This window comes from Pyrgilauda ruficollis, unplaced genomic scaffold (genome assembly GCF_017590135.1).
Source record: "Pyrgilauda ruficollis isolate IOZ18807 unplaced genomic scaffold, ASM1759013v1 scaffold31, whole genome shotgun sequence".
In the NCBI taxonomy this organism is placed as follows: domain Eukaryota; kingdom Metazoa; phylum Chordata; class Aves; order Passeriformes; family Passeridae; genus Pyrgilauda; species Pyrgilauda ruficollis.
In genome coordinates this window covers 5,477,373-5,489,904 of record NW_024524489.1, presented here as the reverse complement: position 1 = coordinate 5,489,904, position 12,532 = coordinate 5,477,373, and the positions used below count along the sequence as shown (strand labels likewise).

The window sequence follows — 12,532 nt, the reverse complement described above, 5'->3', positions numbered from 1 at the left end:
CATTAATAGTATTCAAAAGGCCAGATTAAAAGCAGTCATTTGGAGGTAACATCTTCAATATGATTCTATTTTTTGCAGCTCTAGGAAGTCCTCTCAGTAAAAGCTTCTCCTCAAATCAGTATTTCCCAGTTCTGGAGTGCATTTCAAACACTCTGGATCACATCCTTCAAAGGTGTATAGCTGAAGGAGGGAGATGGTTCATTTTCACTGATTTGGATCTGAACACATATATTAATTTTCTGTCTGTACCCTCCAGTCATACTTATGCAGGAATTCAGTCATATGAACAGTAACATCATTTTCAGTTCTATTTCAGTGTCAGCAAAAATAGTTTCCCAAATTTCTCCAATACTGGAATTTTCCAAAACTGCTAATGAAACAAATGCTGTAAAAAGATACTGACCATTATACCTGAAAAATCTCTACAGTCTCTTAACAGCATGGTTTTCTAAAAAATTGATGTAATTTATGCCTAGTGTAAAATCTCTTTATGCAACCATTTACCTGTTGGAAACTCCTACATGAAGCAAAAAAGCAGGCTTTTAAAGCCCTTGGGTCAAACCAGATTCCTACCAGCTGACAATACATTTCACAACACACAGACATAGATCTTAATTTAGATACTTTTTGATGGAAATTTCCAAATACAGGAACATGGAGTTGGGTTCATAATTCTATTCAGAGATCCTCAGTTAAATCTCACATTCTACATCAGTGTGCCCCTTCATTCTGATTGAGCAAATTATGCAAGAAAGTTTACAGAATGTTTGGACATTATTCCACTCAGCTTTCAGGATGCTGCTTAAGGTCCTCTGCACTTGCCTCAGCATGGATGCATGCTGGTGGGGATTTTACAGCTGTAAACTTCAGCTCTGCACACAGAAGTCGCAATTCTGAAGCAAAGGACAGCCCCCACAGGAAAGGGCTCTGTCTCATAACCTCTGTCCCCGGCCTAAGGGGTGTCACCATGCAGCACAGCAGACCTGTGAAAGCAAGGTGCCTGGCGACAAGGAGTCAAGGTAGTCTTCCTCCTGTTCTTTGATATTCTACTTGAAGGTGCAGGGTAATGTTTTCCCAAGGAATTTTCCTCAGGCACCTGAACGAGCACAGTAAGACCCAGATGCCTAAATGCAGCTTTCTAGCAAGGACCTACTGCACAGAACTGATAGACCAAGATCCTGTGGGAATCACAAGGACTCTTGTGCTGATTCCAGATTGGATTGTAGGGGAACGTGCCCATGCCTAGCACCAGTACAGGCTGCTCACATTTCACAGACATCAGAGTGGGTCTCCCTGAAGCAGTAAGTGTTGGAGAGTTAAATCTCAGACATCTTTAGGGCCAAAGTCACCTAGCTGAAGTTTCTCAGCCATTTGATCTGTGTGATACAGGGAAGCCACACACGTAAGGGCAACCATGCACGGAGGGTGAAAGGAGCTCATGAGCATGGAGAGCAATGGCAGCGCTCACCCTGCTGGTCAGAACCACGTCCTGAGGCAGAACTACCGAGCTCCTGAAGGCCTAAATTGTGCCTTGCAGCCACCAAGGACTCCACATAAACCTTAACATGCTGCAAACTACTGAAACTACAGATCAACAAGGCAGAAAACGAATCAGGAAAGCAATCAGCTTGGGTAAAAACATGATCAAGTTTGAGTTTTAAATCAGTAATACTGTAATATTGTAACCCAGCAGTGAGCTGGTCCTGTGGGAGTGGAGCATAAGGAGGCATCTGTAGAGCCACTGACTGTCAGTGCAGTGATGTTTCCTCCTTTTGAAGTGAGTACCTGAAATCCAAACACCAGACAAGTGCCTCTTAGCTGTCCCTTGACCACTTAGTGGGGACTGAACCCAGTTCACCTGAGCTGAAAAAAAGAGCTCTGAAGTCAAGGCTTGTACAAGAGCATCCCTTGATGGCTCAACACAAGACACATTGAGCCTGCTCCCCTGCATGCTACAGCATCAGTCCTAAGGGTAAACTTACTCATAATAGCTACCTGGTTCCTCACAGGTCAACCTTCACCCTGCAAAATCCTACAGATAAAATTTACTACTCAGAATGCTTACTTCCCTTTTTGATGGGCTGGAGAGCACAAAAATCAAGATTTTCTTGATGGGGTGGAGAGCACAAAAATCAAGATTTTCTCAGTTCCAGCTTGATTTCTGAGGTTTGTAACTCCTGAAGCCATGGCCCTATGCAGCACACACTACCTCCCCCACTTAGCACACATGTAGAGATCAGCCACCAGAGGGAAAATCTCCCCTAAAATCAGACACTGGTGTCTGCTTCCTGTAGCACTGAAGTTGGCTCAGGGCAGCCAGGACCTCAGTGGCAATATGCCCCATGCTTCATCCTAGGACTCCACCTTTTATCCTCTGTAAAACTGACCCTTCTCTCTTCTACTCATCCAAACTGTTTCTCTGCTCTTAGGAGCATGGAAGCTCTTCTCCCATCCAGGAGATATCCACCAGCAGAGGCCCCCCAGCTGGCTGTTTTCCAGCCTGCTCTGCCCACAGCAGCAACGGGCCCAAGGCAAAAGCACATGCTGCAGAACAGGGCTGCTGCTCCCTCAGCAAGGATGTCTGTGCTCCTGCTGCAGGAGCCCACAGGCACGTGCACTCCTGAGTATTCTGGCTGCTAAACTTCCAGGAGCAGCATGCAATCATATCCACGTTCTTCAGGGATCTTCTTCACCCTGAATTGTTTTGAGGGTTTTTCTCATCTCATGGCTGGCTCTTTGCTTGACATTCTCAAGTGCTGATCAGCTACTAACACTGCTGGGAAATGCTAGGCTTTGGAAGCAATCTCCCTAATCTTGTTTCTGTTACCCTCTGGCACAGAAGGTCTAGATTTTGTGGTATTAAGAGCTAATAACCTAATTTGCTGATGTGGAGAGGCAGAAATGCTTGGACTAGGGTGTCAAGAGATTAAAGACAATCCCTGCAAGTGAATAGCCATAAGAGTCTATGGAGGTCAACAGAGATGTGCCAGCAGTGAATCCACCACCATCAAAAGGCATCCAGGAGCAGAGAATCTGGGTCAGTCTTCATGCAGCCCCTCTTTGATGTGGACAGCACAGAAGTGATTAGGGAAGCCCTTACACCACCCTAGCAGATGCAGGGATCTGGCTTTCCAGCACTGGTCTGTGCTGCCTGAAAAGATGCTGCTCGCTGTGATCCCTCACAAGCCCCTGGCCCACAGCAGGCAGCGCGCTGTGTCAGCCCTCTGGGTGAGCTATAGCCAGCTGTGCCGTGGAACCTCCTCACACCCTGCTCCTGGTTTGCAGGAGCTGCCCTCGGAGCCAAGGAGGAGCCTTCTGAAGCCTGCTGGGGTCCCCTCCAGAAAGGGCTGTGCTCCTGACACCACCGTTCTGCAAACCCTCAAGGCAATTTCAAATTAGTCCTGTGGTAGCATAGCAGGATCTCATGCCAAAGCAAGAGAAACTACCAAGTGCTGGCCACTGTTACAGGAAGCAGTGAACTCAGGTGGAGGTCTGGGACAGACTTTCAAGGAAACAGCTGGCCATAGTTTGTGGTTAATCCATGTATTATGCATTCAGAATTATACAAAACTAAAAAGGGCTCTAGCTCTGCCTTTAAACTTTGCAGCTGACTATTTTGCTCAGCTCAGGTAATTCCAAGGATCCAGCCACCTGCCTGCTCATTCTCACTGGTCAAGGTATCAGTGAAGTATCACAGATTAATGGGAGAGTGTGACACTGCCTTATTTGTACTCATCTTTACATTAAATTAGGCTGTAGATCCACCTGTGGCTGTCAGCAAGAAGCCATTGTGGAGCCTCTGCACCTGTCCTGGGAGACACACGCAGGACTTGGTTTGGATGGTGGTGGGTTCCTGGTGGCACTTTTGACACATCCATAATTCGGACAGAGAATCAGGCAAGCAGGTCCAACAGGATCCCAGAGGTGCCATCTCCCAGCACAGCAGGAGTCCTCATCCCACGATCCCTCCTGGCACACTGAACCACTCTGCCACAGCAGACCTTTTAGACAGACTCCTGCATGGAAAGCCATTGCTTTCCTGTGCAGAGCCCCAGGAAAACCAGGCAGGCTTTCCAGCAGGCAGCCAGCATCAGCCAGAGGGCTCTGAGCTGGCACTGACAGCACAGCAGGATGTCCTGGACTAAGTGACACTCCCTCTATACCCCATGGTCATGTCTGGATATTCCAGGACACTACAAGTATCCAGCTCAGTCCCCAGACCATAATTTTGGCCAAAGACCCCAGAGCCTCATGATGCAGCGTTCGCGCTTGCTTGAGGCTTTGACCAATACTAACCACAGCTCCCACCTACAGCAAAGCACCAAATATGAGCACAGGTCAGGCCAAAGAAAAATCCAGGCCTAAATGTATCTGTCTCTCTCAGGCAGTTAAAGCAGCCATGATCTAAGGGACCCGCTGTGAGGAAAGCCTCCTTCCAATTACCAGCCCCCTAATTTCACCTCTGCTTTCCATTCTCTGCAGAGCTCAATTGTCACTCTGGCTCCCAGTCTGTACACTGTGCACCAACTCCATCTATTCTCATCACTTCCCCAAGAATATTTGCTTTTTTAGGCCTCTCTTGATATTTTCATCACTGCTGCAGCAATCTGTCTATGTGACATTCTCAGAATGGAAACAGTGGACACTCTCCAAACCTCAGGACAAAGCCAGAAATATTTCGCTGCTCAACTGGTGGTTATAATCATCCATGAGTTATTTGGACCAGCATGTCTCTTTAGCTTAGATTCCCACAGTGCTGAGGCAGCAGGACCCCAAGGTCTCTGCTGGACCACAAGATCCACAGCAGAATTCAAGGATAACTGCAGACAGGAAGGCGTGCACAGAGTAAACATCTCCCAGTCTCTTCAGACTGGCCAGTCCTTGCCAGAAGTAAAAAACAGATTTTATTATCTCCCTTGCTTTTACACTATAAATGATTTTGAGAAAATATCCTACAAATGGTACATCCACATTATTGGATGCGTGTGTCAATTTTTGACAGAGAAAACTCAACAGAAAATGATGATTTTTTTTGTGACAATTAGGAAGTAGCCTTGGTTTGGCGCTGATAAGAATCCATTTGCAACTCTTCTGATTGCCTTGGGCAGCATCTCTGAATTAATGGTATCTCTCTACCCTGAAACTCCACCCACACCTCTCTGTCCCATCTGCAGTCTCAGCACCTCACAGGCTGCCTGATATTTCACAGCATCCTGCCATCATCCCCCTCTGCTTTCCCTGTTCCTGGGCTTTCACACACCACAGCCATGCCAGCAGCTTTAGGTACCCAAGAACCACAGCCTTGGCTTCTGCACTACTTCAGTCTGACCTACTAGTCTGTCCCATGTCTGCAGAGCAGGCTCATGGTCACTACAGAACACTGCCAGCACCAAACCCAACGTGCCCTGGGCTCTGAGAGCTGTGAACAGTCCCAACAGCTGGCATTAAGTTCTCCTTAAACTACTTCCCCAAGGTTTAACACATTTTCCACTGATGTTCACAGACCAATAAAGAAAAAGCAACAGGATTTCAACTCTCACCTTTTAAAACTTCTCCACAGTCAAGGAGAAGAAAATAAAAAAGCTCATGAATGCAATCATAAAGCCAAAAGTCAGTAATGGCTGCAGTCTGAGTTGTGAGTGAAATTAAAGCTTAAAAGATTAAGAGGCATGCAAGCCAGCTGAATGGCAGAAGTGGGATAAAACAGATTACAGAAGTCCCAGTTGCTTCATTAAAAAACATTCTACCAGGTTATTAAACTCTGTTTAGTGTCCTGGTCAACATGCCTAACACAGGCATAACTGACATAACCCATGGCAGTCGATAATTCCTAGAGGCACCTCAGCTGGCACAAGGGTTCTGTGACCTGGACAAAGGAGAACTTGCTGAATTTAGTGTAATTCCTGAGGTAAAAGAATCCCACTGGAAAAGAAGGAGGCAGGTCAGACAGTCACAGTCATCCTTTTCTGCTCCAGTATGTTGAGGAATGATGCCTTGCCACACACCAGACCCCTTGACAGAACCAGTAACTGGAAAAGCCGTGGCACAAGCCAGCACTTCTGGTCCCCTGCTCCATCCAGAGAAGCCTGTCTATTTCTGGGGAAAGGTAAAATAGAGAAACTTGGACTCAACCGAAAAACAGAGCAGTTAAATACTAATTAACAAATCAAGCCATGCACATTCAAAATTACATGGTAATGCTGGAGTGACTTGCATAGTTATACTGCTCTCACATAAGAAGTTCTCAGCCTCCTCTGCAACACTGCAAAACACGGTGGGTCAGTGCTGGGAGGACAGGATGGCGAGGAGAGAGCAGCAGAGCTGTGAAAACAAGATGAATCTGGATGGGGGAATGTCCAAAACTGAACAAACTCTGCTTGTGCTGGCCTGAATGAGAGCTGAATTAAGCAAGGGCTGCTTCCGAGAATGCCGCGTCCTTGCCGCCAAGGACGGCGAGAGGGCAGGGGAAGGAGGGGAGAGCTTGAGAAGCACAAACATGAGCGTGAGAGAAGACAGGACATCACGACCAAGGCCTGGAGGGGACCCCAGGCTAAGGTCAAGCTCCCCATACACAGCTGGCTTGAAAGCATGGAAAAAGCCCGATGCAATCCATCACAATGCAGACAGCAGCCTCCTCGCTGCTATCCAGCCTGTGTTCCTGTGAATGTTGCTGGATTACTGACTGAAGGGCTGCATCTGCTGCCATTTCATTCTCCCTCAGTGTTCCCTGACCTCCTCGTTCCCCCTTTGCCAGGAGGAAGCAAGGCAGACACAGCAGCTAAAAAACAACAGCTGGGTTATGTGCCTTAGCAGTGGCCTACCTGCAAGAAGTGCTGGTGTCCAAGGTGTAGGGACATTAAAGGAAACAGCTGCAGACACATCCAACCCGCACTGCACAGGCAAGTGGGGAGTGAGAAGAGCTCCTAACATATTTCCATATACTGAAACCATCTACAGCTTAGAAGCTGCATCTACTGCCTGGATGAAATAAGAGAAATCCTCCTCTGGGTGTGAGTGCTATGCAGAATATTTCAACAGGCTGCAAGAAGAAAGCAGGAGGAGCTTCTAAGGCTCAATGCCACAGGCACATGGGCAGCATTCACTATCCACAGGGAAAACTTGAGCTCTCTCTCCAAACATGCTTTGGTCAAACACCTCAATACACACCAGACGTGAAGTTCTGCTTCTGCAGAGGCCCAGTTTAAGCTATATTTCAAAGCTGTGATTTTCAGAGTGTGGATGCTAGTTTAGAAAACGCAGTCTTTAGGGGATGGTTCTTGTCTGGCCACCAAACACATGGGCAGCCTGCATCCACTGCTTTTTTAATTCCTCCAATCCAAAATCTCAGGAGGAGATGAAAACAGTGGAAAATACAATTTCCCTGGCTGCAGAGCAGACTCCTACAACTCTAGAGGTGCCTCCCTGGCATGGCTAACATTAGCCAGGAGAAGGAGACATAGAGCAGAGGAGTGCAGAGAGGAGAAGGGATCAAAACCACTGCAAGAAAGCTGGATGCTCAGAAAGCAGCTATGGGTGGATGCATAACCCAAGAGAGGAATCTGGTAAAAGATTTCTCTCAGGCCTCAAGAGCTGGGGAAGGAGTGACAAGAAGGAACACAACACCATCACACTGGCAAGAGCAACCACTAAATGTTAGGAGATGTAGTTAAGTCACTTGCTTAGTTCCAGACAGGAACAGCCCTAGGGATGAGGGCAGGGATCAGGACAGAGGCATTCTGTGTGGTGCCCTGTGGAAGGAAGCAGGAGTGAGGAGAAGAGCTCATATGGCTCAAGGAGCTGAATGCTCCCAAGGAGAGCTGGGCTGTGGGGAGACTGACATGGCCACTCAAACCAAGGCTTTCCAACAAGGAAAGCCCTGTGGAGCAGCGGGAGCAGCACCAGGAGCCAGGACCCACGAGCATGCCACAGAATGCTATGCACCAGGGGAAAGAGCAGGCCTGTGCCAGCTCTAATTGGCCCCTAAAAAGACAAGTTATTCTTTTTTATTTAATCTCTCTGTGCTTTGTTTCCCCATCTTTAAAGCATCCCTTCATCTCACAGAGGTTTGGGGAAGATTAACTAACTGCTCATCAACTGCTCAGATACAATAGCACCGAGATCGGCACAAGTTCAAGAGGAAATTAATAATTCTGTTGCTGGAACAGGGCTTGAATAGAGCCTGGTAAATAAGGCAGAAGGGCACAGAGTGAACAATAAGAGAAAACAAAATTCTGAATATCTGCTCATTAAGTGAGCAAAGTCCATTCTGTGGGCAGAGGGAGGCAGGGACCCCGTGGAGAACCTGGCAAGAGACTCCGTAATTAAAGCCTGGATAATAATGCACGCACACTGGGGGGGCAAATTAGGGGTGCACAGGGAACCCCCACACTGCTATTTTCTAACTTTGCCATGTTTGACTTTCAACCTTCACAATGCTCTTTCAATGCCTTTTTTAGGTGTGCAGTGTGGCACAGAGGCGTGGGCACGCTTCCCTTCTCCTGTTCCAATAAGCAGTGGGATGCTTATTCTGATTTATCCTGAAAAGTGTGCTCATACAGCCAGTAAAGGCTTGGAAGAATAAACAACTGGGGCTGGTGCTCAAGCAAATGCATACCAGCTTTTGGGGGCTGTGCATTTACTTCTTTTTCTAAACATGGTGCACATAACCAAACCCAGTCTTCTCTTAGGCCAAAGAAGAATACATCCAACACAGCACATACAAGCTACAACCTAATTTAAAAATAAAATATATCCTGGAGAGGGCTGGACAGTATTTTACAATTCAACTGTTTGCCAGTCAAAAAAAAAAGAAAAAAAAAAAAAAGAAAGCTTTCAGAAACACAGAAAAAGGCCCCTGCAGGTCTGACCTCTGGGATTCCCAGCCCACAGGCAATACATCTGAGAATCTGAGGGCTCCAGCTGCTCAGTCCACAAGTCCGAGCTCAAAGAAAAGATCCCGGAGCACAGCACGCAACTTTCACCAACAGCCAGCCCCCAAGCTCACCTGGCAACTCACTGCTGAGATCCAGGTCCCCAGCAGAACAGAAATCTCACCAACAACCAAATTTACCACCTATGTTAGTGCCTCTGTAGAGACATTGTTGACAATAAAAGCAAATTCCTACTCATACTAACACAAAACAAATGATGAATCACACCACTAAGAGGGAATGACTTTTTGGTGAAAGGCTGGGAGTGGGAAACAATGAAAAGCATAAATTGATCCAGAGTTTTATCTAAAACATTGCAATTATTGACACTGAAATTTCTTTGCTCGCTAAAATCACAGTTCCACATGGTGACGTCAATCATTCCAGTGCTCACCCACCCTCTGAGGGTTAGACTGCAGCAAAGAGAGGTTATGTGACTTGACAAAACCACACACAAATCATCAGCAGAGTCTCAAGGAAAACAAAGAGGGGCAAAGCAGTCAAAATCTCAACACTTGGCTTGAAAGAAACTCACAGACTATGCTTAGGATGACTTGAACTTCTGAAAGCGACCATGACTGAAAGGCTGGAGACGTTTTACAAGAGCATTTTGGCTGTGATTTATCCTTCTGAAACAATGATCTTCCACCTGTAAAAGGCCTCTCAAGAAGACTGGCATTCTCTGTCAAGCCCCAAATTCTAGTAGGCCTTTTCCAAAGGTGGTTTGTAGCCATTTTTTAGCAGGTTTGAGGCAGGCAATCAGTACTGTGGAGAGTAAAAATCAGAACTGGCTCCTCTGCCATCATTAACTGCTAGACGGTTAATCACCTTCATTTGCATGAAAAAAGCAGCCTGAGAAGGAAGTCCTGTTGATGACAGGAGAACACCTCTGGGGAACAGAGCCTCATGGCCTGGGAAGGCTTTGGTCATTAAAAATTTACCTCAATTAACTGGGTTTTCACAGTAAGAGATACAGCAGCACCACTGACACACTGAGCATCTGTTGCATGCAAATCAGGACACGTGGGTGGTTATAAAGAACTGCTGTGACCTTAACCTGAGGCCTCCTCACGCTGAAAATGCTCACCTTCAGCCTGCAGAAGTTCACTGCTAATGAAAACAGAACTGCATCATAAGCAAAACCCCATCTCTCTGCATGTTTTCCCAGACTGACCAAGGTCTTCTCAGTTCTTCTTCCATTACCCTATGCTGGTAACATGACCCTGCTTCTCCTCTTTATGAGTGAGTCTGCACAGTAACACGCCAAAGAACATTCATGAGATTGTAAAAATACTTGGCACGCTGGCAAGTGCCAAGGTAAATGCAGATTCAGGTATTTAATTATACAGTCAATCACGTCTGCAATTCAGACAGCAGCTCAGATCTCACAACTTAATTGCTTTAATTTCAGATGAATAGCTTGTGTTGTCACAAGCGGTTTGACACGCTGGAGAACACTCACAAACTACACGATGAGCAAACAACCAACATTTATTCCTCTGCCCACCCACACACCTGGGCAGCTCAAAATGCCTGAGCTGAACTTTGCTGCTCTGTTTTTCATTTCAAAAATGCGGGAGGAACAGCACAGGGCCCTATTAAAAACAGCAAAGCCAGAGAAATTTGTGGCAAGGGGGTGAACCTGACATCTGATTTTGCAGTACAGCCAAGGCAGAGGGTGAAGCAAGAACTGTAAGGAATCATTAAATGCTCTTACCTGTCCTGCAAAAAGCCCACACACACCAATAATACAGAGGATGTTGAATACAGCCGAGCCCACGATGGTTCCAACGCCTACATCTCCTTTTGTGATAAAAACACCTGAAAAACAAGTTCAAGAGAAGCTGTGTAAATGGGAAAGAGCTGACTCTTTTCACATAAATTTGCAGACCTCACACCCTGTTAATGAATCTAAAGGCAGGTACTAGGCAAACTGCAGAGAGTTGCTTTCTGAGGGGACCTAGATAGACTGCGTGATGGAAACCAAGTACTTCAGGCACATCCAAGTTATTAACTTCCTGGTATTGTGACTCAACTACACACCACAAAACACTGCAAGCTCATGGCAGCAGCTGGTGGGACACAAATCCACAGGACACTGTCTTCCATAAGATATGCTCTGAACAGTACTCTGCTCCTTCCCATATCCCCATCCCAACTGGCTTCAGTAGGGATGAAGCTTCAGTAGAAGCTGGAGATGATTCAGAGCTGTCTGGCCACAGCTACTCACAAGCCAAGTGATGCCTCTCAGGATGAGTTATGGGGCTATGCTACAAGCTTTTTTCAGAGCTCTTCTGTCAAATTTGGTTAAAACTGGCCAATGAGGTTAATGGTGAGGGAGATGAACTGACAGACACATGCATCACAGTGCTGCACAGTCCTTTCCTTAGAAGCCAGCCTAAAAATAACACTCCATCTCCTGCTAGCTGTCAGTCTGTTTAAATTCACCACTTGCTTTTAAGGTTCCAACACTATTTATCTGGCCATACATAAACTGGCCAGTGCTGCTCACGTATTTTTTCCAACTTCATCCTTTTCTCAGGAACACAGAAGCACTCACCTGCCAAGTGACACACGGCACCTGGCAGGTTACACCACAGCAGGAAAATGATCCTGATGACCATCAGGGCTTCTCTAAGTCACCTGAAAAAATCTGATTTTATTTTCACCCTGGCACTGCACTACCCTTAACCAAAGGACAATCCCAACTTGGTCCAACTTAGGTTCCCAAATAACAAGGCTTTGCTTGTGCAATCAGACCTCTGCAGAGCACGCAGCTTTGCATGAATTAACTCGTGCTCTTCATCTGGCAGCTGTGATTGAAAGACAAGTGTCTCCTAGAGAAAGTATATGAGCTGAGACCTAATTCTGTTCAGTGATGGAGAGCCCCCCGCGCCCTCCCAGCTGCTGCCCTGACAATCCCCTGCCAACAGAGATGTGGGTGAGTCGGACTGCAGGAACACTTCACCCTCCTAACGTGGCTAGGTAGAACATCACTCTAACACTACCTGCAGTCCCCCTTCCCCCCCTGCTGTGGGGGCACCCAGAGTTTCCAGGGTTTTACACACTTAAGGACTGCTGAATCCCTTAATCACACTTCCCATAAGCAGAGAGCTGCTTTGGAAATGTGATGCTCTGACCAACTTGTTGCTGTAAGAAAGCATTTCAAATCCTCTTCTCCTCCCCACTTGGGCTTTTCCAGGGAAAAGCAGTGTTGGAAGACTGACTAGAGGGGAGGTGATGGCAAAGAACCTGCCACTGAGGACATGAACAGTGTGCCAGGGTACCAGAGAGGGAAATCTGGGGGAAATCCTTTCTCACTGTGCCCTGGAGCTGGCATGGCAGGTGGGGCAGGAAAGTGGACAAGGTAAAGCCTGGCTAATGTGCAGCTATGGTAAAGGGCCCACTGGTCCTGGCTTGGCAGGTCACACCCAGGTCACATGCTGTGAGATAAGGGTACTCCCAGAGTCACTTCACCTGGCGAGGACTCCCCACAGTCAGCGCCATGTGTGCCCAGGAAGGGGTATAGCAAACCTTGCAGGCACACAGCAATCGCATTTCAGCTCTGAAAACAGCCAGGGAAACATGCAGGTTTTGGGAAG

At 47.0% G+C, this 12,532-nt stretch overlaps 1 protein-coding gene across 1 annotated transcript in view; it reads right to left on the bottom strand.

Annotated features, from left to right (window-relative positions):
- Nucleotides 1-12,532, bottom strand: part of SLC24A3 (solute carrier family 24 member 3) — an 84,979-nt gene that overhangs the window by 25,607 nt on the left and 46,840 nt on the right. Inside the window, exon 5 of the mRNA XM_041474077.1 lies at nt 10,648-10,751. Within this exon, the coding sequence (XP_041330011.1) occupies nt 10,648-10,751 (104 nt within the window). The remainder of the gene's footprint in view (nt 1-10,647; nt 10,752-12,532) is intronic.